The sequence below is a fragment of the Sardina pilchardus genome, chromosome 3 (genome assembly GCF_963854185.1).
Source record: "Sardina pilchardus chromosome 3, fSarPil1.1, whole genome shotgun sequence".
Taxonomy (NCBI): domain Eukaryota; kingdom Metazoa; phylum Chordata; class Actinopteri; order Clupeiformes; family Clupeidae; genus Sardina; species Sardina pilchardus.
The window spans coordinates 39,267,146-39,294,207 of record NC_084996.1 but is presented as its reverse complement, the minus strand read 5'-3'; the positions used below and the strand labels follow the sequence as shown (position 1 = coordinate 39,294,207).

Sequence of the window (27,062 nt, the reverse complement as noted above, 5' to 3'; positions counted from 1 at the left end):
CCACCAGGTGGCAGATAGTTTCAACCCACGTTTCAACCGCATTTAATGATGAAGACCGCATATCCGTCTAGTCATTAAAATGAAGATGATGACTGGCGAAATTAATCAAACGACGTTTCAATAAATCATTGTTGAAATGAATGAAAATGGTTTTAGAAAATCGCCTATAGGCCTATCACAGGGCTGCCAAGTTTCAGAAAATGGCAAGCATGAGCGTTCGTCAAAAAATGTTTTCACTGTCACACTCAAAGCGTGACATTTGGCAGCTCCGATTAGAGTCGATTTTTCAAGTGTGAACTTATCAAGAAATAGGCAAATAAATGTTACACAGCTCTGCAACAAGTGACAATTATAGACTTAGCAGCCTTAACGTTAACTTGGAAAATCAAGGAGAACCAGCGAATCAACAGTGAACAAAATCTAGCAAGCAGTAGAACGTTTTAAATCTAATTGTCGGAGTCGGCGCTGTTGTGTGTTTGAAAGATAAGTTAGAGGCGCCAAAACCCGCCTTACGTTGCTTCTGATTTGTTTATATTGCATGATGCCTTCCGTGGTTGGTGAGATTTAGGCACAAAGGACTGATGGATTGGTTATTGCTGTCAGTCAATCAGAGCTCGAACTACGGCAAGGCAATGACCAAAGTTTATCATCATGGAAAAATAAAATATATAGTGCACTGAATGGGGAAATATTTTGTTCGAAGCGTGAGACTTGGCAGCCCTGCCTATCAGAAGGAAATAGCCTTCAATTCAACCTGAAAGACTCGATAGGCACCTTAGATTAGCCTAATTCATTAATTCATTAATTCATTACGGTTACAAAACCGCATTTCCGTGAATAGGCTATTGTTGTCAAGGGGAAGACGAAAGAGATGGACAAGGACAAGTTGGACATCAGGCTACATTTATATGCTAGGAATACTTAGAAATGTTTAGGCTATTTTAAAGTACCCAGCAGCACTTTTTGTTATCACAGATTTTGTCCCCACCACTTTTGACAACTGAAAATAAAATGTATTTAACAGAAATCTCTTTAATACATGTCTACGCTTGTCACTTTACTTATAACCGTAGGCTACATGCACGAGGAAGATCGCGCATTTTGTAACATTGTAACAATGGATGGTCAGATTTGCAATAGGGCAGTGAGGGTGATAACCATCGACTAGTAGGCCTAGCTCCGCAAAATACATATCTAGCAACTATAGATCTCGGTATGCATGTTCATGTTGATTCAGAGATAGGCATAGACTACCGTATAGGCTACTGTGCGTCAAGCTATACGACAGCATTTTATCATGTGGTGAATTAATGACTAACGTCAGTTTAACATGTCAGAACATTTGATCGCGTTTCAAGTGCATGCCGCGAATATCAAATAAACTCGACTGACTGAATCCCTTATATTTGTTGGCAACTGTTAAAATATTCAAAGTAGGGACGGGACTTTAAAGGGATAATCCGGAGTGAAATGCACTTTAGATCAATTTTTCGGACTATTGGGAGTACATACGTTGAGTTGACACCAAAATCATGTCATTCGGATGTATTTTGAGAAAGTTTGAGGTCACCGTTTTAGCCAAAACTCGTTAGCCTGGAAGTGACCCGGGCATGTACTTTCGCCGCTACAAAACGCTATTTTTAATACCTCTTCTACTGTTCCAAACAACACTACACTTACGTGGTAGTGAGTAGAGGGTCCCTAAAGCCCAACCGAAGTATCCCCACGTCTTTATGTGGTCGGATAGAGTCCAGAATGAATTTAATCGAGTCAGTACCTTTCCGGAAATGTCGCTGTTGCAGCTGGCAACGCTTTAACAACATTTTAATAACATTTCCGGAAAGGTACGGACTCGATTAAATTTATTCTGGACTCTATCCGACCACATAACGACGTGAAATGCATTCTAGTTTTTTCTAATCCCCGATCCAGCTATTCTGTCAATATCGGGGCTGATATCTGATCCAAATATCGGATCTGTGCACCCCTATCTTAAACATCTAGTTGGTATTGATTTCAGTATGAAGAGACTTAAATTGAACTCTTATTAAATTAAGTCAAAATGATCTTACGAGAGAGCTCTAGATACGTTTCTTTATACTAAAAACAATACAAAACAGATTTTTGGTCTGACTTGGTTTGATTGATTTATTTGCAGTGTGCTATTTCTTTATGGTGACAGAAAGTCTATCTCTTTCAGATGGTTGTGGAGAGTGGAGAATGGTTAGTTGGGGGTGATCTCCAGGTTTTGGATCGCATTTATTGGAACGATGGCTTGGATGCATATCGCCTCACTCCAAATGAGCTAAGACAGAAATTCAAGGAGATGAATGCAGGTATGACGGCTCTTTACAGTAGTGTCAATCATCAAAGGTCAGAATTAGTTTATTGTACTGTGATCTAGTACTAATACTTCACTAGTTCTTATTTAGGCCTACTATCATGAATTTAATTTTTTTCTGTATTCCTATACATGAATGAAGACGAGGATCATTTATGCCAAGTTGTTTATTGCAGAACAACAAAACTCTAGAGGCCTTTATCGTGATGGTCTAAAACACTTGGTCACTCACGCAAAACTTATAGATCTTGGTGGACAAGGCCACCCCACATTCATGTTGATTCCGTCTGTTGCATTGTTCAAGAAGGTGGTACTAATCCTCTCAATTAAACAGAGGGGTGTTTTGAGAGGTATGTTAACCTCCTTTAGACCAATGAGAGTGACATCTGTCGAAAGGATGTTAACACAGTCAGCTACAGGCAGTATTTCATTGTATTTCTACTTGTACTTAGCATAATGACAATAAAGTTCAATCTAATCTATTACCTTATTGGTCGTTATTACATTATTGGCTGTTATTACGTTATCAGCTGCTACATACATGAAATTAAATTAAATTAAAGAGATTCTAGCATTCTTACATGTCAAAATCTCTGTTGCATTCTTTTTTGTCTCAGATGCTGTTTTTGCCTTTCAACTCCGTAATCCTGTTCACAATGGCCATGCATTGCTAATGCAGGATACCCAGCGGAAGCTAGTAGAACGTGGATACCGGCAGCCAGTGTTACTGCTGCACCCACTTGGTGGTTGGACTAAAGAGGATGATGTGCCTCTGCTCTGGCGCATGCGCCAACATGCTGCTGTCCTTGAGGATGGTGTCCTAGACCCTTCATCAACCGTTGTTGCCATCTTCCCCTCACCAATGATGTATGCTGGACCAACAGAAGTAAACATTCTATTTGGATTGGATTGTGATAATGTCTATGTCTATGTCCTTTTGGCTGCTAAATATGGGTTTACGAGGCTTGTATATTATGACATTCTGTTTTTATCTGCATTTTACACAACGTCCCAACTTTTTCTGTTTTCACAAGTTAAATTAAAATTAAAATTGAAATTCCGGATTTTTGTTAGGGAAAAGTCATGGAATTTTACATTTGACCACTTGGCCATTCACACTAAAGCGATAACTATAAACAAATATTGCTCTCGTTGATATGAATGACGATGTTCACACAAACTATGATAATGATAATGACATGACATGAAGAACGATATAATTGGGGATCACTTTCAGACCAATTTTGCGGACGATAAAAAGCTAACAGCCAATCAGAACACAAGGAGAGGCTTTTCTTATTGTTGGTCAGTGTGGATGCTTTTATCGTTATGGTTAGGGTTCAGTTATCATTATCGTTATTGTTCTTGATGTGAATTCCGCTTTAGGGTGGGAACCCTGACCCTAATTTCATGCTTAGAAATCACAGGTTTGCTAATTTATTTTGCAGAAAGACCCAGGTCCCAAATATATTGATGGAAATGCATTTCTTCATTATTGTTTCTGATTAAAGCGCAATCAGATTCTGATTTATTTGGCTGAAGGTTAATAATTCTCTTGTAAATAGGGTTGGGTATCGTTTGGGTTTTATCCGATACCGGTGCCAAATCGATACTTTTAAAACGGTGCTGGTGCCAAAACGGTGCCTGAACCGGTACTTTTTTTTTTTTTTTTTTACAATGAAATGGTCTAGCATGAATAGGCTATGTGCACGGAAGGCTGTTCAAGTACCTCATTTGTTTCCGGCATTAGCTGTGTTGTATCTGCATCAAGATATGGTTACCCCAATAATAACAATTTTAACACACACAAAATATGAAACTGAACTGTTATACTCAATTTACTATCACTATCTCATTGCTTCTATGCATAATATATTTAAATGTTATAACAGCTGCTTTCATGTTCATCTAATATAGGCCTAGGTGGCTTGCTATAAGGTAGGCTATGTTAAAATGGCTTGCCATAGAACTGCCAGGACAAACGCATTTCTAAGTAGGCCCTAATCTAATGTAACGTTGAGGGACTCTGCTTTCAAGTTCGTTCAGTGTGTTCCCAAATGCTTCAAGAAATATGTCTTCCCTCATAACACGGAATAGTTTTAAACATGTTACATATGCTGATGTTGAAGTGTTTTGATTCCCAGCGCTTGTAGGCATTTAAAAAAAAAAGCAACTAGTAGCCAATGCGCTAACTCTGCATGAGCAGCTTAATTAGCGATACCTACGCCGGAGATGGTTAGCCTATTTGACAGCTCAGGGATATCAACGCAGAGGTATGTTTGTAACCTGCATATTTATGGTTTTGCAAGCTAACATTTAGCGTGATCTTCATATTCATTGTGATACTATATTGGCTTCGCATATGAAAAAAAATATGTAATGTAGGCTAATTATGTTGTAAGGAACACACGAACAACGTTTTCACATTACAATTGGTTGATAACATTTCAAATAGATCCCAGTTAGCGCATTAGCAAGGTTATTGAGTACAGTAGGCTATACTGTTGATGTTGTTTCATAGACTTTTCTGTACTGTGAGATTTTGACAAGAGCTACTTGACATGGGCTCACGTGAGCTCTCAAACACTGTCCACTAATCTACGGTATGTGGTGCATCCCCCTGCTTTAAGCATCAAAAAAACGCCATTTAAATGAAGCACCGAAACGAGGCACCAAAATTCACCTTGTTATTCGGTATGGTTACTACCGTTTGCGTCGGCACCGGTTCCATACTAGAACCGTGTTTCGGTGCCCAACCCTAGTCAAGTATGCAAGTGGAACCGTGCTCCGCCCGGACTCAAAGACAGCGGAGAAATGTGTAGACAAAGATGATTGATAAAAAGGTTCAGTATCTTTGGTGTTTTATATTCGATATCATAGGCTATGAAAATTCTGAATGTGTGGCGGCAAATTAAGGTGCGGCAGGCCGCCACGGTAAAATGTATAGCGGAAACCCTGGTTGTTGTAAAATGTATTGATTTCTAGCTTGTGAAATTGCAATTGAATTTTTGTGTTTTTGTCATTGTTGTGCTAATTCTAACTGCCACTTAAAGGCTTGGTTCAACCGATTTGAATAGATCTATGTTACAACATACATATACAACATTTCATAGCACTCTGCCGAATTTAACTGTTATTATTAACAAAGTCTTGCCATAGATACTGATTTACGCCAGTTCCATGCTAGTTACATCTAGGTGCCAAAGCAGGGCTATTTCTAAAAACTATTTGTAACCTAAGCTACCTGAGGCTACCTTTATTGCAAGGTTCAGTCTTCTGATGCATTGTGCACTGATGTTTCAGTTCATTTTGGCTAACGAGACAAATACTGTTGAATATGGTAGCTTACTGTAGGTAGAGGGGTGCTGCAGAGCACTTGTAACTTGCACAGCAAAGTGCAGAGTGGTGAGACAGAAGACTGTATGTTATCAGCATTTTGACTAGCAAATCCAATCTGTCCAGGTACAGTGGCACTGCAGAGCACGAATGGTGGCAGGTGCAAACTTCTACATCGTTGGTCGTGATCCTGCAGGCATGCCTCACCCATCCACTGGAAAGGACTTGTATGATGCTACACATGGAGCTAAAGTTCTCACAATGGCACCAGGCCTCATCTCTCTGGAGATTGTCCCTTTCAAAGTGGCTGCTTACAACAAAGTGAAGAGAAGCATGGACTTTTATAACTCTCAAAGGTAAGGATCTACTTCTCATTGTTATGCTGCTACACAGTCATAATCACACATTGCAATCAGGAATCAATAGTTATTTAAGTCGCTGAAATCCTTTAAATTCTAGTACCACTTTTAATAAATAGAAAAAAGTGCAAACTGCAAATTGCTGGACATGCAGAACAGCCTATCACACACTTGCCTTGTTGAAATTGTCATTTGTGTGCAGTGTTTCTGTTTTGGTTTTGGAGTTTTCCTTTAACAGTTTCTCACGGATCCACTTGATTACATTGTTGTTATTGTTCTGAATGTTGTGACTGTTCATCTCATGTTAATGATGACACAGTAGTTTCCTTCTGTAATGCTATGGCTTTCAGTTACATGAACGAGGTACTTTTGTAGGGTGACCACCTCCAGTCTGACAAAATGTGGGACAAGTAGTATGGTAAAGTGGGACAATGTGATAATGTAACAATGTAATAACTTTAAACGTAAGATATATTGTCTACCCAATTTACTAAGCAACATTTTTTAAACCTACCGACCAAAATATTAAGACAATACCTAAAAGACAAAACACTAATTTTGCAACATCTCGTCTGTATTGGGACTATCAAAATAGTCAACTGTCCAAAGGACCAGGCATTATGCAGCTTAAAGAATGCTCTCAGTGAATCAAATTCACCTTAAAATACAAGACACAAAAAAAATATTAGGCCTAACCTATTTAAGTTCAACAAAATATAAGGCCGTCTATATAGTGCAAAATGTTAAGGGCTTGCCTATAGAAAGTTGAACTATTACAGTGCAAATAAGGTAAACCAGAATCTTTTGGGATAACAACAGCCACATTAGATTTTCTTAGCTATTTCAGAATCTGGAACATTTACTAACTTGTTATGCAGTCGGTAGAGCAACATGAGTGTGTGTGTATGTGTGTGTGTGTGTGTGTGTGTGTGTGTGTGTGTGATGTACGTCATGATAGATGCTCGTCACTTTTCATCGGGGCTTGTTTGTCTGTTTGTTTGTCTGTCTGTTCGTTGTCTGTTGGTTCGCAAGATAACTCAAACAGTTATGGATGGAATTTTCAGGAATGGTCTGAAATCACCCAAGGAACAAACAATTAAATGGGATTAATCCAGGAGGCGGTTATGTTTTCGCTTGGCCTAAGTCTGCGCTCTCGGAGTGCTTTTCTAGTGTTGTAGGACTCACTTGCACCATGTTGCTTCACATCGTATTCCTCACCATGCCCCAGAGAAAAACGCAAATGCAAAATGTTCTCTCTGCTTTGCCGTCTACAGGTCTTTGCCAAGTAGGCTATGTTGCGGTCCATTCGCTGTTAAAAGTGCATCTTCTCTTTTTCGTGGCCACACTGCCCATGGCTGCTTAACCTGACCGAAGAGCGCGCTCTCCAATTTGAGATCTTTGACAACGTTGCGGAGGCGTTCGTGCATTCTCGACCGATTTTTATTGCTTTCCTCTGAACTATTGGACATAAGTTAACACTACGCCTATGAACGTATCTTTGTATTTATTTTCAATTGGCCAGGGTTGAATGAAAAAGCGGGACAGATGCTCAATTTGCGTGAGGCGGGACAAAGGGTAAAATTGCTGTACAGTACAACGTAAAGCGGGACAGGTGGTCACCCTATACTTTTGTGCTCGAAAAGAAAGAATACCGAGTTAAGTAAAGTTGAGGCGAGTTGAGCAGGTCCCATTTAGTGGAAAATGGTCATTAGTGAAGTACACCCATTTCTATTGTGTTGCTACAGTTTAATCAAGGGATCCCAAACTCAAATGAGCTGGGGGTCACTGTTGCCAACGTCATCTGATTGGGGGGCCGGGCCACATCAGTGTTTCAAGAATAATACGCCCCCGAATATTGTGTTTATTTCAAAAACTGTATAACTCAATGCTGCTATCAGTAGAAAGTGCAAGTCTTTTTTTATCTTGTTTTAGGCTGGCTTTACACGACAACGCTCCCGGGTGAAACCGACAAAATATTTTATCAGATGTGCCTTTCGTTTAGACGGCGACAGCGTTTTTGGGGCTTAAAAACGCAAAAAAATGAACCCACCCTCCAGAGTGGAAATCTTAAAGACGCTCCACCGTTGCGTTCCCGTCTAAAGGGTTGACAACGCAAAAGTGTGTTCTGAGCTGCTCACGCTGCCTATCCTCGCATACGCGTTGACGTCATATACATGTGCAGTACAGCCAAAAAATAACAAACATGTCGGATTATTTCCATCAGTCAGACATTCAAGTGGCCTTAGCTGCTTTGATAGCTATTCAGGAGTCCTTTCAGCAAATAAGCAGAGTAATTACTGATATCAGAACAGAGAAGGCGAATTAATTACTTGTGATCCACTGTCGTTTGCATAGCTCGACCTCCTCGTCTGTCCAGACAAAGTTGTCTGTCTTGCCTCGCCTCTTCGCCATGTTTTGGTTTTTGACGGTGGGCTATTTTGTTTAAAGTCTATGGCTATTTCGCGCTACGGAGAAAAGTAGAAGGAACTTTCAACGCATGCGCACGCTCTTGGTGTTGTTGTATGGCAGTGCTCCACAGTATCACCTAGCCACCTGGCATGCATACTACATCAAATTTCACACACTTTTGCGTCACCGTGTGCATGCAGATTTCCACCCAAAGACGCTCGTCTAAACGCGAGATAAAAAGTGGGAACGCAACGCCACTTTTGCGGATAGTGTTCAGATCGTTGTCGTGTAAAGCTAGCCTTAGACAAGTGTCCTAACAACCTTAGCTTACAAATGAAAATGAATTATTATATATTATAAAACAAACAAGCATAAAAACAGATATACAGTCATTGACTAAAAAGAGTAATATAGATCAGTGATTCTTAACCATAGGGCCGCGACCCAAACCTGGGCTGCCAGCAACCCACCGAGGGCCGCAACAAACTTTCAGTTTTTCATCTGTGGGCCGCAAGGGCCGTGGGACTGCCTTTAGGGGTGTCCAAACCAACTGCGCCCCGCCACACACTTTAATTCGGCCCGCCGAGCATGCATTAGTTTATCATAAATCCGCCACGCACTTAGGTTATCATTGGCTATTCGCTATTTTTTTTTTTTTTTTTTCAGCAACGACGTTGTGCTTACATAACTGCAAACTGCCTTACACTCTTCTTAGAGAACGTTTACATTTACAATGTCAATATCAAAACAGCATGTATAGAGATGTTTGATACATAGAGATGATGCATAGATGTTTGAAATCTCTATTGCAGCAAATCTAATTATGTTACTCATAACCAGGGCTGTATGCTAAGCTTTTTCACTAGGAAATGAAAAAGTTTAGGAGCACAGAAAAAAATTTAGGAGCACTATGAAATTTCCTTGAAAACCTTCTTGCCTTAAGCAGGATACAGATCATTCACAGCAGTGGCAATCATAGTCTTTGCTCAAACCCTACACACACAGAAAACTGTACACAGTAAACTGAATACTTCATATTGATTACACTGTAATGATATTACAGGGGTGGTGTGTAGGTCTAATTGAGTGCCTGTCACTTTAAGATGTACGTGAACATAATTAGGTTTCATTCGGTTTTAGGAAAAGAGTCAAGCATAGTTCAAGGATACATCATGTTTTCATTAAATAACTTAAATGTTCAAAAAACGAACAAAGGTAAAGACAAATATTTCTGGTGTAATAGAAAAGATGAGTGTCCACTGTCCAGTAACGTTAACTTCTATGATTTAGGTAGCCTACCATGGCATGGCATTGTGAGTTGTCACTTTTTCCTTGGTCATGTTTAATTGGCTGGGTGCTTAACTTACTCTACCATGACTCGTCTTGGAGTTTGGTTGGCTATATCTGTTATATCCAATGAGTGACAACCAGAGCTCAAAATAAAACGTTACGGTATTCTCCTGATAACGTTAGTGGAATGGTATTAATGTGAATGTAACCTCCATACAAAGACGCAGAGTGGCTATATGATGCGCACATTTGCAATGAAAATGTTCCACCTTTTTAAAGCAGGTGTAGCCTACACCAAATCGTGGTTAAATCCATCATTTAGACAACAGAATCAGTCGGATTTCTCTCATAGAAGTCAACCAGGCCTATGTCAAATGCAGGCTGGGGTGAAGCTAACGCGGTTTCCACACCGTGTTTATCAACCGTGATAATAATAATATTTGAAATGAACACGGTAATTGTAGGCTATATAGTCAACATTCTTATCATGGTTTGCCGTTTCAACGGTAGGCTAATCGCTACAAAGTCACCAACTGATAACAAACAGATTGAAGAAAAAGAAGAATGGTTTTGGAGTGACATTTCTTGCGTGTGTGAGAGACAGCGAGGTTGATGCTGAAAGCGTGAGTTTCCAGCCAGGAGCGTTAGAGTTGTCAACTATGAAATTTGTATACAGATGCGCGAAAATTGTACTAGCCTATACTTTGATCCACTTGGTGTGGATTTTTAGGAGCAAAATGTGAATAAAAGGGTTGAATTCAGTACTTGCACCTGTGCTCCCATTTTATATTTTCAATTAGCACTAATATATATTTCCTCGCATTTGCGACGAGGTGCTCACAGTGTACAGCCCTGCTCATAACGTTACTCATAACGTTACTCATAACGTAGCTAATTGGGAACGAGTTTGAGCGCGCATGAAAAGGAGAGAGAGCGCCAGCTGGCTTGTCATTGTTGATAACTGATATCTCCTTTTTATAAGAAACGAAAAACGCGAACACAACACAGTCTCACTCCTGAGCAATCTACTGTGAGAGGGCACTGCAGCTACTGAATGGAGCCGGCAAGAGTCTTGAAGTGACACTGCACCATTTATAAATGAATTTAAGGGATAATCCGGAGTGAAATGCACTTTAGATCAATTTTTCGGACTATTGGGAGTACATACGTTGAGTTGACACCAAAATCATGTCATTCGGATGTATTTTGAGAAATTTCGAGTTCACTGTTTTTAGCCAAAACTCGTTAGCCTGGAAGTGACCGGGGCAAGTCCTTTCGCCGCTACAAAACGCTATTTTTATACCTCTTCTACTGTTCCAAACAACACTACACTTACGTGGTAGTGAGTAGAGGGTCCCTAAAGCCAAACCGAAGTATCGGATAGAGAGTCCAGAATGAATTTAATCGAGTCAGTACCTTTCCAGAAATGTCGCTGCTGCAGCTGGCAACGCGCCTCCAACGCTTTAACAACACTTTACTAACATTTCCGGAAAGGTACTGACTCGATTAAATTCATTCTGGACTCTCTATCCGACCACATAAAGACGTGGGGATACTTTGGTTTGGCTTTAGGGACCCTCTACTCACTACCACGTAAGTGTAGTGTTGTTTGGAACAGTAGAAGAGGTATAAAAATAGCGTTTTGTAGCAGCGAAAGGACTTGCCCTGGTCACTTCCAGGCTAACGAGTTTTGGCTAAAAACGGTGAACTCGAACTTTCTCAAAATACATTCGAATGACATGATTTTGGTGTCAACTCAACATATGTACTCCCAATAGTCTGAAAAATTGATCTAAAGTGCATTTCACTCCGGATTATCCCTTTAAACAGCATCATATTAACCGTGTTTCTTAACGAATTTATCTTCTACAACAAAAAATTACTTTGTCATAATTATAATTTAAATTAAAATAATTCTATATGTTATGTACTGCATTGTGTGTGTACATGTCGGGGGGGGGGTTAATATTGAATGGGCCCCAGGCCACTTTGTACTTTAAAAATTGGGCCTCGAGGTCAGAAAGGTTAAGAACCCCTGATATAGATTAATCTTTTGAAAATTGTTTAAATGGTTTAAGTAGTAATAGTCAGGGAGCCATGGGGTCAGACCTGGCTTTGTCGGTTAAAGTTTTTTTTTTTGCAGAATCTAGTAGACTAGGGGTACCTCTTTAAGATTTAAGAGGGTGCCCGGTGATATCCCTTGGGCAATTTTGTATATTAAGCCTTTCTTGTCCAATGTGTTGACTATAAGGCGGATATACTACAGGTGAATAGGGTAAAAAAATTAACAAGCAGATATCACTATGAAACTTCACCAGTTGATTACTTAGATCAATATGAAAAATAAATGTATTACAAGTTTTCTGAAATTTAATGTTTGAATATGCAAATTAGGTATGATGTAATTTAAAATGCGCTGATTTGCATAAACGTAAAAAGATCAAATCTGAACATTTGATAAAGCCAGTTTCATTTTTTTTCTTTTCATTTTGTTGACATAAGAGATGAAAAGTATTTTAGAGAGGGAATTATGGATATCTCATTTAGTTATTCAGTAAATCAGAAAATACTATACCAGCCTTTAAAAAATCCATTTTCGCCATGTTTTTTGGAATAAAATGTCATGTAAATCAGGCTAAGAATAATATAACAAACCCCTCTGCTAAAACCTTCTAAACATGGTTAGGTATAAGACTGAAAAGTTTGGTGTATGTAGATGCTTGTGAAGTGGAGAATTTGTTCTCCGAGTGAGAGAGGAAACTCATCCATATCCGCCTTATATTCAACACATTGGACAAGAAAGGCTTAATATACGAAATTGCCCAAGGGATATCACCGGGCACCCTCTTAAATCTTAAAGAGGTACACCTACTCTACTAGATTCAGCAAAAAAAAAAACTTTAACCGACAAATGTGAAGTGTTCCTTTAAGGTTCTCGTGAGCTTTTGGCAGACCAGACCAGTCACTAAGCCATGGGGTCAGGTTGCAACCAACCCAGGTCAGACCTGGTTTTGTTGGTTAAAGTTTTTTTTTTTGCTGAATCTAGTAGAGTAGGTGTACCTCTTTAAGATTTAAGAGGGTGCCCGGTGATATCCCTTGGGCAATTTTGTATATTAAGCCTTTCTTGTCCAATGTGTTGAATATAAGGCGGATATGGATGAGTTTCCTCTCTCACTCGGAGAACAAAATCTCCACTTCACAAGCATCTACATACACCAAACTTTTCAGTCTTATACCTAACCATGTTTAAAAGGATTTTGCAGAGGGGTTTGTTGATATATGATTCTTAGCCTGATTTACATGACATTTTATTCCAAAAAACATGGCGAAAATGGATTTTTTAAAGGCTGGTATAGTATTTTCTGATTTACTGAATAACTAAATGAGATATCCATAATTCCTTCTCTAAAATACTTTTCATCTCTTATGTCAACAAAATGAAAAGAAAAAAAAAATAGCTGCTTTGTCCAATGTTCAGATTTGATCTTTTTACGTTTATGCAAATCAGCGCATATTTAATGACATCATACCTAATTTGCATATTCAAACATTAAATTTCAGAAAACTTGTAATACATTTATTTTTCATATTGATCTAAGTAATCAACTGGTGAAGTTTCATAGTGATATCTGCTTGTTAATTTTTTTACCCTATTCACCTGTAGTATATCCGCCTTATAGTCAACACATTGGACAAGAAAGGCTTAATATATGAAATTGCCCAAGGGATATCACCGGGCACCCTCTTAAATCTTAAAGAGGTACCCCTAGTCTACTAGATTCTGCAAAAAAAAAAACTTTAACCGACAAAGCCAGGTTCACCTAAATTATGGCATTTGGCTCCCGGACTATAACATGAGAAAAAAATCCCACCTTTAAGGACACCCATTTTCGGTAACACTTTATAATAACTACACACAATTCATCATCTATTAAGCATTTGTTAACTATTAGTTAATGGTTTGTTCATCATTAGTAATTAATTGTTCATGCATAATTTATCATCTCTTAAGCATTTGTTCACAAAGTTATGATTGGTTTGTTCATAGTGAATAAGCCTATTTCTAAAATATGTATAAATTATTGCTAATACTTAATATATCATGCAATAACATTTTGTTAATGAAATACTATTCATTATTTAACAGTTGTTACATATGCACTAATGATTAGTAAGGATGTGAATACATGTTTTATAAACCACTTCCTAATACTATAATTCATGATTAACTTAGGAGTTACAAGTGGTTAGTTAATGATATTTGTGAGCTCATCTAAAGTGAGGACTTTTTATGCCTTGCTACACATTTGCAAATGAGTTGTAAATACTACATTCACATTCATTCATTAAGTTGACAATTTTATCCAGAGCGACATACACATGTCAATTAAATTAAACACAACCGCAGAAGCTGGGAATCGGAACCCCCAACTGAACAGGCAACAGACTGATAGCCCTGCTCCTTAACCACTACACTACCTCTGCTACTATTCTGAAATAGATGGGATCTACTTTTAGTTGTTTTCAGAGGACTACTTTCCTGTTATATGTATGACTACATTTGATGTAGCACTAAGCAGCACATTGATACAATAGTTAGAGAGTTAAAGCATACAATTAAATAATTGACTGACGTATACTGAAGTGAAGTTAACCTAGTAAAAACAGTCACTTTACTCTGGTGTTTATTGATTGTTTGTTGAGAAGTGAAGATCATAACATCCGCTCAGTTAAAAACACATAAAACTATGCAAGAGGGTCTTCTACTACACACTGTTAAGCATGTTATTAAATGTTGTGTTCTTAATTTTAAAGCATAATTCCTAGATTAACTCTCATCTGTAAATCATGCGAATAAAAAATTATAAATGTTTGTTCATAGCACTAAATGTATAGCTACAATAGCAATGGGCAGGGGTAGTGTAGTGGATAAGGCATTGGGCTAACATGCTGTAAGCCTAAGAGTTGGGGGTTCAATCCCCGGGTGCCACCATTGTGGCCTTGCTCTTTAATTTCATTGATAGTGTAAAGGCCTATTCGGACGGGATTAGTGTTATGGGGTGACATCAGGTAAGGTAATAATTACTAGGTAAACACAACAAATCCTTTTTCCTTTCTCACTTGAATCCCTGGGGATAGAACAGCACACACACACGCACACACGTTTTTCGAACCCATTTCAGGAAATGCCTTTGACCTCTGTAATATAAATGTCCAATTCGGACGGGACTAGACATCTCTGTCGTTTTACCTGACATGGGAGGAGTAACTACGTTTACGTTCTGCAGTCACATCTGCACGTGATACTTTGCGTCAGGTACGTACGGCATTTTCAGATTTGAAAGACTACACAAATTGGTTAAACTAGCAAGCGTTAGCTTTATGTTATGCCATAAGTAGTTTGAAATGGCTAACAATATCAAGCTATTAGGCAAACTAGCTAACGTCCTATTAGGAGCTGCACAGCATGTTATGTTTTCATTCAGACTGGTGGAATTGTTTTCAAATCAGGATGTGACGAAATATTACAGACATCTTTACAGAGGGTCGCGTTCGCACAGGATTAATATTACCTAAGGTCATTTCTCCGGACCGTTTTACGGAAGGTAAAAGTGTCTGTAAATGTCACCGACATACTCCGTTATGTTTACTGACATGGCGTGTCCGGACGGGACTACATTACCTGGTAATTATTACTTTACCTGAAGTCACCCCATAAAACTAATCCCATCCGAATAGCCCTTTAAAGCCTAGATGAAGATGTTAAAGTTGGTGCGTTAGGCCTATAGCCTAATAAAAAGTTTGGGAATCGCTGCCTTAGGCTTTCACTATATCCTTCACCCTGAGCAGTGGAATAGACTTTGTGTTGAAACATTTACTTTTGTACCACTTCATCCCAGTTATTTTTGTACCAACTTTCAGTCTCCATTGGATTCGGACAAAGACGCTTAAAGACTATAGGCCTATAGACGGCCGATGTCGGTGCAGCACAGGCCTATAGGCTACATAACACTATCCATTGTAACAGCTTCATGAAGAGCAATTGTCTTATGCGATCATTCCCCCTCCCCCACACTCGTCTAACCAGTTCTTCACCTATGCGCATTGAGGACGACTGCCTCCGTGTCACTGAGCCTGACACTAATTATGTAAATGTGAAAATGTGTGTGAATGCTGAAAAAATTTCAGCAGATATCGCAAACATAAAAAAGATTCGCAAAACTAAAACATCTTTATATTTTTGAATATATTTTAAGAGCAAATTTGTCCTCTCACTGGTGGGTTATGGAACTAATGACAGAGCGGGAATCGAACCCGGGTCACTGGCATGCAGTGTAGTGCACGAATCACTTGCGCCACAGTTGTGATGCCTAAACTTTGGGAACGCCTATGCCTACTTTCGCGGGGGGCAGAGACATATTTCAAAGTTAATACCTATAGGCCCTCTACGACATAGTAGCCTACAAAGCTTATCTTTTAATCTCCGTGGCTATTCGAACTTGCGCTGTGAGCAGCGGAGGACAGTTAAACTAAATAGGCTATTGGTCGTTTATCCAGTTTATCCTTACCAGTGCATGGCTTTGAATATATTACAGTAACAGTTGCCAACAAATATAAGGGATTCAGCCAGTCGAGTTTATTCGATATTCGCGGCATGCACTTGAAACGCCGATCAAAAGTTCTGACATGTTAAACTGACGATAGTCATTAATTCACCACATGATAAAATGCTGTCGCACAGTAGCCTACGGTAGTCTATGCCCATCTCTGAAACAACATGAACACGCATACCGAAATCTATAGCCTATACATTGCTAGACATTTATTTTGCGGAGCTAGACCTAGGCTACTAGTCGATGGTTAGGCTACAATGAATCACCCTCACGGCCCTATCGCATATCTGACCATCCACAGAGCTGCCAACTCTCACGCTTTCGGCGTGTGACACACGATTTTGCCTGTTTACACACGCACTCACGCCATACATGCATTTTCTCACGCAAAACAAAATCTGATTTTGGGCTGAGACTCGTTCGTTCCTTTTAAAACTCCCCAACGGTAGCCTATGGCGCTAAGAAGCGCCACTGTACAGTAGTGCATAGACATCCAAGTTTGCGACAGAAGAAGGAGACACCAGCGGGAGAAAATCGCCATCTGGTCAGAGAGTATGTTGACAATGTCACATATCATAGGCCTATCGTTAATTAAGAACTCACTCTATTAAATTTAAAATCTTGAAAGAAATCAGTTTTTGTGGATGAACTTCATTCCCTAGCCTACAGATGGTACGGGTTGAGAATGCTCCTTTCTTTCCCGCACATCGGGACTCCCGAAGCATCGGGAAAACTGCAACCGCAAGGGGGCAACATAGACCGCCCTAATAATATGAAGGTTCGGCTCATGGAAAAACCCGAGGACACCGCGCTGGTGACAAGCGGAGAAAAGAGACATGACGCTCGGCATGTTAGATTGCAGTTGCAGAGTTTTCGAATGTTTACAGCCTACCTCACAGCTCTCTCACTCGACGTAGCCTATAACTCAGTCAGTCCAGCAGAGATGCCAGAGCAAGGTTTTGGTCAATGGAGAGGGAGAGAAATGCTCCGCATATCCGTCTCATTTAATCATTAAAATGAAAGTGATGACTGGCGAAATTAATCAAACGACGTTTCAATAAACCATTGTTGAAATGAATGAAAATGGTTTTAGAAACCTATAGGCCTATCAGAAGGAAATAGCCTTCAATTCAACCTGAAATACTCGAAAGGCAACCTTAGATTAATTCATGAATTCATTACGGTTACAAGACCGCATTTCCGTGAATAGGCTATTATTGTCAATGTCAAGGCAAAGACGAAAGAGATGGACAAGATGGACATTTTGGCAACATTTACATGCTGGGAATACTTAGAAATGTGTAGGCTATTTTAAAACGGAGGCATGTTCATTTTAACCGGCGACGCTGGGTAGCCTACATGTACCCAGCACTTGTTATCACAGATTTTGTCCCCACCACTTTTGACGACTGAAAATAAAATGTATTTAACAGAAATCTCTTTAATACATGCCTATGCTTGTCACTTTACTTATAACCGTAGGCTACATGCATGGAGAAGATCGCGCATTTTGTAACATTGTAACAATGGATGGTCAGATATGCGATAGGGCAGTGAGGGTAATTCATTGTAACCATCGACTAGCAGGCCTAGCTCCGCAAAATAAGTTTCTAGCAACGTATGTATCGTATGCATGTTCATGTTGATTCAGAGATAGGCATAGACTACCATAGGCTGCTGGGCGTCAAGCTATATGACAGCATTTTATCATGTGGTGAATTAATAACTAACGTCAGTTTAACATGTCAGAACTTTTGATCGGCATTTCAAGAGCATGTGCTGAATAAAGCATGTCGGGGATCACAATCTAGCTGTGGCGCAAGTGGTTGAAGCATATGTATCGGACGCCAGCGACCGGGGATCGAGTCCTATTCGAAGAGCCTCTCCGGAATCCATCAAGACAAAAGGCATCGTATTATTAAAAGAAATTAAAGATTTTCTGTTTTGAGATTCTTTTTATGTTTGCGATGTCTGCTGAAAAGAAAAGTTAATATGTTAATTCGTGGTTCAGCGCACACTCACACACATTTTGACATTGACATAGTGTCGGGCTCAAGTGTCGTCCTCGTGCCGCATATAGGTAAGCTATCATGTAGTGAACTGGTTAGACGAGTGTGGGGGAGGGGGAATGATCGCACAAGACAATTGCTCTTCATGAAATGGATCTCACAGACGGCTGTCGATTTTTAAATGTAGCCTACTTGCAAAATCGGACGTGGCACATAGCCTTATTATTAACTAGGCAAATCCATAGACTTTGTTCATCCTATATATACAATAAGTATAAAATCCGACAATCCAAAACGATAACGAGATCTCCCAGAAACGAAAAACAAGTTTGTTGAGTAGCCTAGTCCTTCCAACAATCTCAGCTTTTGCGTTTGATAGATAAAAGGCATCCTGTCCTGCTGTATTCCAATGAGACAAAAAACATCCAAGGTATAGGGTCACGGTAATGCAGAATGCATGAATCTCTCTCTCTCTCTCTCTCTCGCTTAACAAAGTTGTGTGCGTTATAACACACAAAACTTTGTTATGCCAGCTCCATACATAACAATAGCTGCCGCGCGCTCTCCCCGGCCTCCATTTAAACTAAGGGCAAACCCATTCATTCATGCCCCAAAAATTATTGTCAGTAAGGATAGGTCATATTACCAAATGGCGAACCTCGAAAATTATTTAGGATATAGAGCCGTGTCCATTACGCACTACAGTTATTTTTTAGGCTATTGTTTTATTTGAGTGTTTTTGTCTACCATGGCAAACATAGTTGAAACGTTCGCTCTAAACTTATGTATTTCCAATCGGCTTTCACAATCAGCTACAGCTGCGCTGATGATCACCATGAAAACTTGCAATGTCTATACAGAACTGCTTTCACTTCCCCGAGTCGCGAACGCAACATGCACAACAATATACCGATATTTAGCAAACACATGTATTTCCAGCTCTCAAAACCGATGAGGTCCAGATCTCAGTGGCCTCATAGCTGCCTACAGCCATGCATAGTAAGCCTAATGATAGCCTTGCCAAATAAGTCATCAGTCACACACCCCTAATCGCGGGGTTGACCTGTTCCTTTCGCACTGAGCCCCGATGAAAACAACCTCCTTGGCGGAGATAATAATTAGGCCTATCAAATTAAAAGCACACTACGACAGGTATGTGTGATCACGCAACACACGAGAGCATTTAGCGATGGGACAGTTGTGAATGAGTGCTTAACACCCTGGAGTCTAAATACCCCCCGGGGGATTTGAAAAACACATCTCAATCTCTGCTTTTATCATATTATAGAAACACCATTAGAAACCTTTAATCAACTCGTTTTCAAATATATAGCCTATGTTTTAAGAGAATATGGCAATGATAATGGCACTTTGTAAAAACAATAAATTCTTAGGATTTGTCCTCTCACCTGCAGCAGGCCCATTCAAAAGCCCATCCACCTAATTTGCATTTGAAAGAGCCAATCACTAAAGTGACACATTTAGTCTGGAAAAAGTAGCAGGCTAGCCTACTATTTGAGTTTTTTTGACCCCTCTAATAAATTGCTTATAGGCCTACTACGATATGGAGGAAGGGCTGCCTAACTGTTCCCCCTAAGAGTTTTTTCATAAGATGAAATGTTTACGCTATTTAAGTTTAGGATTTGGTAGACAAGACAACCTCGGAAAAGTTCTTCAGATAAACAATTTTTTATTGAATTAAAGGAAAGAAAATGTATCACCGGGGTTTCGGGGCGTGCGAAGGCATTCGTTGATCTTATCGATGCAGTCCTTGCGGCCACTTCTCATCGTAGGAAACTTTCTGTTTAGTGTTGACAACACAACGGCCTTCACGTTGTGTGGCAGTGCTTGCTTGCCCTTCGATCCAATAATAAAAGAAGCACCTGCATTCCACAGCAGTGCTTATGGCAAGGCTATTAACACCTGTCACTGAGCTATGGACAAGCAGTTATGCTCGAAAATTATCATAATAACAGACACACCTAATTGTATGGCTCTATGTTTAAACACATCAAATTAGCAAGCATTTCCTCCCGATAGCAGCAACGTTTGCTTTCTTTTTCTGTCGGTCCGCGGTTGCTTGGTCAATTGCGCAGCAAATTATCAGATCACCGGACCTAATTTCACTCCATGTCTCGCGGACCAGCAGCAGTCTCCACGTTTCGCGGCCCACAGTTTGAGAAACGCTGCATTAAAGTGTCATTAGGTTGTAGGCTATATGTTTAGTGATTTCTTTGTGTGTTTTTCATTGTAATGTGTGTGCATTGAGTAGTTCCTTAAAATACGGAACAAAGAGCGTCCCGTATCTGTTCAATACGGAAGATTAGAAGACTAACTATTACTTATATATTTCTTATAACGAAACGCGAAGAAAAAATACTGACCATCTCGTTTCTCTGCGTTTCCCCCAATACCATGGCGACAAAGAGAAATAAATATGATTTGACATTTAAGCTGATTGCTGACAAATTTGCCAAACACAATTCGGGAGAAGCAGCGGGCAGGAGCGCCACCACAAGCAAGCACTTCTAGCCCAAATTAACATGGCAACGTTGCCTATGACTAAAGTGTCTAAGTAGGCTAATACTACTAATATTACATTTGATTTGTAGCATGTTTGTAGCGCACCAGTTTACCCATCCCCTACATCAAAACAGCTTAGAATCAATCAAAGAATCAGCTGTGTCGGCGTTAGGCTGTAGGCGATTTTCTATAACCATTTTCATTAATTTCAACAATGGTTTATTGAAACGTCGTTTGATTAATTTCGCCAGTCATCACCTTCATTTTAATGATTAAATGAGATTAAGGAGTCGACTATTGACGGATATGCGGGCTTCATCATTAAATGCATGTGGGTTTTTCGGGAGTCCCGCGGGAGAAGGTGCATTCTCAACCCGTACCATCTGTAATACAGCAATACTGGTTTTTGCACCCTGCTGCTCTGTTCTGTCACTGGTGAATGAAGTGTGTGTGTGTGTGTGTGTGTGTGTGTGTGTGTGTGTGTGTGTGGACAGGAGATGTATGACTGCTGTGGCACTTACTTATTACTTATTTATTTGTCTATTTATTATTATTTTTAACATTGCATACATTCTAGTAAATGCCAATGCACTTTCAAACTGTTAACCCCTTAATGGATGGGTTGGCTGTAAACTGAATTGTCCCTTGGGGATTAATAGTTTTCTGAATCTGAATCTGAATCTGAACCTATATATGTATATATGTACAATATAGGAATATAATGGTGTGTGTGTGTGTGTGTGTGTGTGTGTGTGTGTGTATCTTTATATTCCTTATATATTGTGTTTCAAATAAAGACAAGTTTTTTCTACACCTTATTGTTAAAAATCATTCACATTATATGAAAGGAGAGCGATAAAAGGTGACCTTTTGGCGTTATAGGCGATGCAATGAAAAATGTGGGTGCACCTACATTTTGTGCTGGTGCACCTAAAAAAAAGCTAGGTGCACCAGTGCAACTAACGCAAAAAGTTAGTCTGGAGCCCTGAAAAGCTTTTTCCACATGGTAGCAGAATATTCCAAATGTGTTTCTGCACTGAACTCCAAGCGCTATGTTTGGCGAAAACCAAACACAGTACTAGAGTTCTCAACGGGCCTGAAAATTACAACCCGACCCGACCCGGCCCGTGGCTTTCAAAGCCGAGCCCGATGTAACCCGACACATAAATTTGAATTATCTACCCGAACCCGGCCCGCGGCCCGACGCCGGCAGTCGAGTTTTCCTATGTTATGGAGACGGACGGTCGTTAAGGGCACAATTACTGTATGTGCAGTGGCCTACCCACGTAAAACCTAGTGAAACGATATTTTCCAAAATAGAAACATGTTATAAATGGGAAAACTTACTGTTCTTGCTATAAAAAAGGCAGAATCATCCACAGAGCATGATATTTCAATAACCGCTTCATACACGCTTCATGATGAGTTATTCACGAAGACGTATAGCCCAGCAACAATAGGCTTCTGCCATTTTATTTTGTTCAAGGAGACAGCTTCTTAGAACTTGCGCAGGAACTCATAAATGTTGCAACACATGACAGAGCTGCCGCAAGCTCTGTCCTTCCATCTCCCAACACAGTAGCGTCACGCCTGCCCCCGCTCCATGATTGCATGCACCTTGCATGCAGCAGCCAGACTTCCTTTACGATAGATAGATAGATTGATCCCCATAGAGAAATTCATGATGATTCGCGGTAAACAGCAGCGATGATTAATAAATGTTTTTTGTTTTTTTTTGAAAATATTTAGCCCGAGGACCGACCCGACCCGAGTCATCTGCTTATTATTTTCGACCCGCGGGTCCCGTCGGGTTTGTCGGGCCGACCCGGCCCGTTGAGAACTCTACACAGTACACCACCCAAAACACACCAGACCTACTGTGAAGCATGGTGGGGGCAACATTATGTTGTGGGGATGTTTCTCTTCAGCGTGGACTGGGCAATTGGTCAGGATAGAAGGGAAAATGGATGCTGCCAAGTACACCCAAATTCTTGAGGAACAATGATCCTAAACATACTGCCAAAAGAACAAAGCAGTGGCTTAAGGATAAGTCAAAGCCCTGATCCTATAGAAAATCTGTGGATTGACTTGAAGATAGCAGTCCATCGCCATTCCCTACAGAATTTGACTGAATTTCAACAATTCTGCATGGAAGATTTGGCAAATATTTCCCAATCTAGGTGTGCAAAGCTATAATAGAGACACATCCAAACAGATTGATGGCTGTAATGAAAGCAAAAGGAAGCTCTACAAAGTATTAAGTCAGGGGTATGATGACTTTTCCAACCCTGTTATTCTAGTTTTTAATGTTTTATTCATTTCAGAACTGTTGACTTTTTTTTTTTCATTACAGTAAATAAAACTTTTTTTTTTTTTTTTTAATGGGTTTTGATTTCAGGCTGTAAGACAAAAAATACATTATTTCAAAAGGGTATGATGACTTTCTATAGGCACTGTATATAAATACAGGGGTCATAAGTATTAGCCTGGAGACCAGACTCTCTTCTTCGCAGAGAGTCTGGCCTAGATCCATTGGCAAACGATTATTGCCTGGTTTGTGGACGGTTGTCTGAAGTTTGAATTCATTGGAGTTCAATCGCTAACGTTTGGTAATGACGTATGATAACCACGGGGGACACAACAATAACGATAAGCTTGAAACTTAAATGTAATCACTCTTGGGAACGCACTTGCCGGAGTAAACAAAGCTGAGTATGAAGAGAAATGAAATTGAGTGTTAGTACGTAGACAGGCGGAGCCGGGCTACATAAGTATTGGAACCGCTATGTTAAATTCCCATATAGGCAGGCAGAATTTTATTTTCTAAGGCCAGTTTTTTCATGGATTCAGGATACTATGCATCCTGATTAAATTCCCTTGGCCTTTGGAATTGAAATAGCCCCACATTACCACATACCCCTTCACCATGCCTAGAGATTGGCATGGTGTTTTTTTCAGTTAGCCTATTAGCTGGTTAAATCAAACCAGCTTATAGGCTAGCCGGAAAAAAAAAAAAACACCATGCCAATCTCTATTTATTTATTTATTTATTTGTTTGTTTGTTTGTTTGTTTGTTTGTTTACTTATTTACGATACATTATTCATTCATAAAGAACATTGGTGTCCTTAATATTTTATATAAAAAATTTAATTTTTTTTTATTTAAAGCATTTCGATCAATTTCCAGAAGATTTTTTTATATTCTTCTTTTTAGTCAACTTTAGCATGTGTTCAATACTTATGAAGGTGACTGTATACGAATATTAATGAACAATCAAACTTCAAATGTGAGTTTTGGCCAGAGTTGAAGCCCTAGTGCGTGTGTGTGACCTGCCTTGAAATGTTCTAAGTCTTAATGTTGGTATCTCTTTTGTCATAACCATGTCAAGTTTGACCAGTTTGATTTATAAAAGAATGTTGGGAGGTTGCATGAACAGATTTTTTTCTCCATCATGTGTCTTAATGAATGACCTATGATAACCTAAATAAACACACAAACACACCCTAAATGAATTACAGTATGCAGACATTCTTTCACTGAGAGTCACCTTATGTGTTGCAGGCATGAAGACTACGACTTCATCTCGGGAACACGAATGAGAAAAATGGCTCGCGAGGGTCAGAATCCTCCTGATGGCTTTATGGCCCCTAAAGCTTGGAATGTTCTTAAGGAGTACTACAAGTCTCTAGAGAAAAATGTGGATACTGCCTAAGGATAGATAACAACCATCCCATTTCTGAAAACTGATCAACTTATTGGACTACAGTAGATGTGCTGACCAGTTGTGGTACTTGGGCATACCGTTCATCTCGCATTGTACACACACTCACCTCCTTTTTGTTCTACACTGGAAATATTTCTGGAAGATGGTCTACTTAGAAAGACAAAGTAAGGATAGTGCTATCCAGAAGCATATAGTATAACTTAAAATATTATGATTAAGAAATAATGAGTATCATTAGGAATATTTATTGAATAATTTTGAAAGACACATCACATTTATGTATCGCTTTTCAAGACATCCAAAGCACTTCGCAGTGAAGGGGGAACCTCACTAACCACCACCAATGTGTAGTGGAGTGGAGAGTGAATGAATGAATGAATGAATGAATGAATGAATGAATGAATGAGCCAGCCAATTACACTGGGGGATGATTAGAGGGCCAGATTGAATGAGCCAGACTGGAAATTTAGCCAGGACACCAGGGAACTCCCTACTCTGTGATAATCGCCATGGGATCTTTAATGACCATATTGAGTCAGGACCTCAATTTAATGTCTCAAAGGACGGCATCACCTGCAGTACAGTGTCCCCGTCACTGCACTGAGGTATCGGGATCAATTTTTGGCCATAGGGAAGAGTGCCACCTGCTACCCACCCATCAACACCTCTTCCAGCAGCAACTTAGTTTTTCAAGGAGGTCTTCCATCCAAATACTAACCAAGCCCACACTTATTACACAGTAATTCAGCAGACAGGGTATCTGTTGGTCTGGCTGCTGGCAAATTAAATCAGTTTTTAAATGGTTTGTATAATTTCAGTGTAACACAAACTTAGAATGGCAAATCTGAGTTAATTGCGAGTCATATTCAACCATGACATTTCTTACAAAATGCTGTAAATTCAATTTCACCCTGTTTTGTTGATATATGTTCAAGTAGATCCCGCTGAGGTAATGTCTAGTAGATATGGATAAGACATGTGTGACCCTGCAAGGCGAAACCATTCGCTTTGGTAAAATTTAGAACATTGAAGTTATGCTCACATGAACGGCCATAAACTAAGCTTTCCAACGATTGTATATCGAGGGTATTCAAGGCCGGCATAGTTCTCCCGTCACGATATGCCAGAAGAGGAGAAAATCACCTTTATAAGTGGCGTGGACAACGGGAATGACTGCTAATGTGTTGAATCTTCACCAGGTTTAAGAGTCAAAACTTATGTTTTCCATGAAATATTTTCACAATATGAAAATGTAGACTATATACTGTTGAATTAAGCGAAAACGTGAAATTCAAAATTTTTGCCCGTACGATTGTTTATTGTGGATTTTATCAATATAGCATTGAGCGCAAAGCGACTGGTTTTGCCTTGCAGGGTCACATTTGTATACTTAAGAATGAATAAGTATGTGCTCATGAGAGGAGTAAAAAACACAATAAATAGTTTGTGTCCAGTTATCTTCACTGTCCCTACTTAAGAAATATATGTTATATACAGTGGGGAGCACATGTATTTGATACCATGCTAAAACAGGAATATAAAATCATCATTTGACAATTGATCTTAATGCCTTAATTCAAAAAATGAGTAAAAATCAAACCGCCAAGGACACCAATCTTCTTTGTGATTGAAGAATGTATCGTAAATAAATACAGTAAGTGTTTTCCTTAAATGGAAGTATTTGATCCCCTATGTAACCCTAGGCCTATTAGCCTGTTTGATTTGCATTGAGCTCAATGAGCATCAAACAGGCTAATAGGCCTACTGGAAGAAGCACCATGCCAATCTCTATGGTGAAGGGTATGTGATGATGTGGGACTATTTTAATTCCAACGGCCAAGGGAACTTTATCAGGGTGCATAATATCCTGGATCCATGAAATAGCTGGCCTTAAAAAATAAAAATCTGCCTGCCCCTATGTTAACCCTATGTGTTAAATTCTCATAGGGTTACAAAGGGGGTAAAATACTTCCTTCCCCCTAGTATTTAGGAAGAACATTTATTTATTTACGATACATTCTTCGATCACAAAGAAAATTAGTGTACTTAAGGGGGGGGGGGACAATCACTTCAAACTTGTGGAGGTGACTCACTTCATACAGTTCTCATGACACTCAGTGCAGAGTAATTTTTGGAGGGGGGGGGGTGCATATAAAGAATTGCTGATATTATATATTTGTGTACACACACACACACACACACACACACACACAGTACATATATATATATATATATATATATATATATATATATATATATATATGGAAATCTGTGATTTGGTCTGATGAGTCCAAATCTGAGATCTTTGGTTCCAACCACCGTGTGGACCGCAGAGTGAAGGCAAAAGGGCCAACAAGTGCCAAGCATCTCTGGGAACTCCTTCAAGATTGTTGGAAGATCATTTCAGGTGACTCTTGAAGCTCATCAAGAGAATGCCAAGCAGTGTGCAAAGCAGT

General features: G+C 39.6%; 1 protein-coding gene across 2 annotated transcripts in view; it reads left to right on the top strand.

The window, feature by feature from the left end:
* papss1 (3'-phosphoadenosine 5'-phosphosulfate synthase 1) overlaps window positions 1–26,064 on the top strand; it is a 79,375-nt gene extending 53,311 nt beyond the window's left edge. Inside the window, exons 9-12 of one of the 2 annotated variants that reach the window (XM_062533278.1) lie at window positions 2,201–2,336; window positions 2,959–3,227; window positions 5,804–6,033; window positions 24,444–26,064. In XM_062533278.1, the coding sequence (XP_062389262.1) occupies window positions 2,201–2,336; window positions 2,959–3,227; window positions 5,804–6,033; window positions 24,444–24,594 (786 nt within the window). In that variant the 3' untranslated portion in view covers window positions 24,595–26,064. The remainder of the gene's footprint in view (window positions 1–2,200; window positions 2,337–2,958; window positions 3,228–5,803; window positions 6,034–24,443) is intronic. The other variant, XM_062533279.1, reaches the window with a different exon arrangement.
* Window positions 26,065–27,062: the final 998 nt, after the last annotated feature.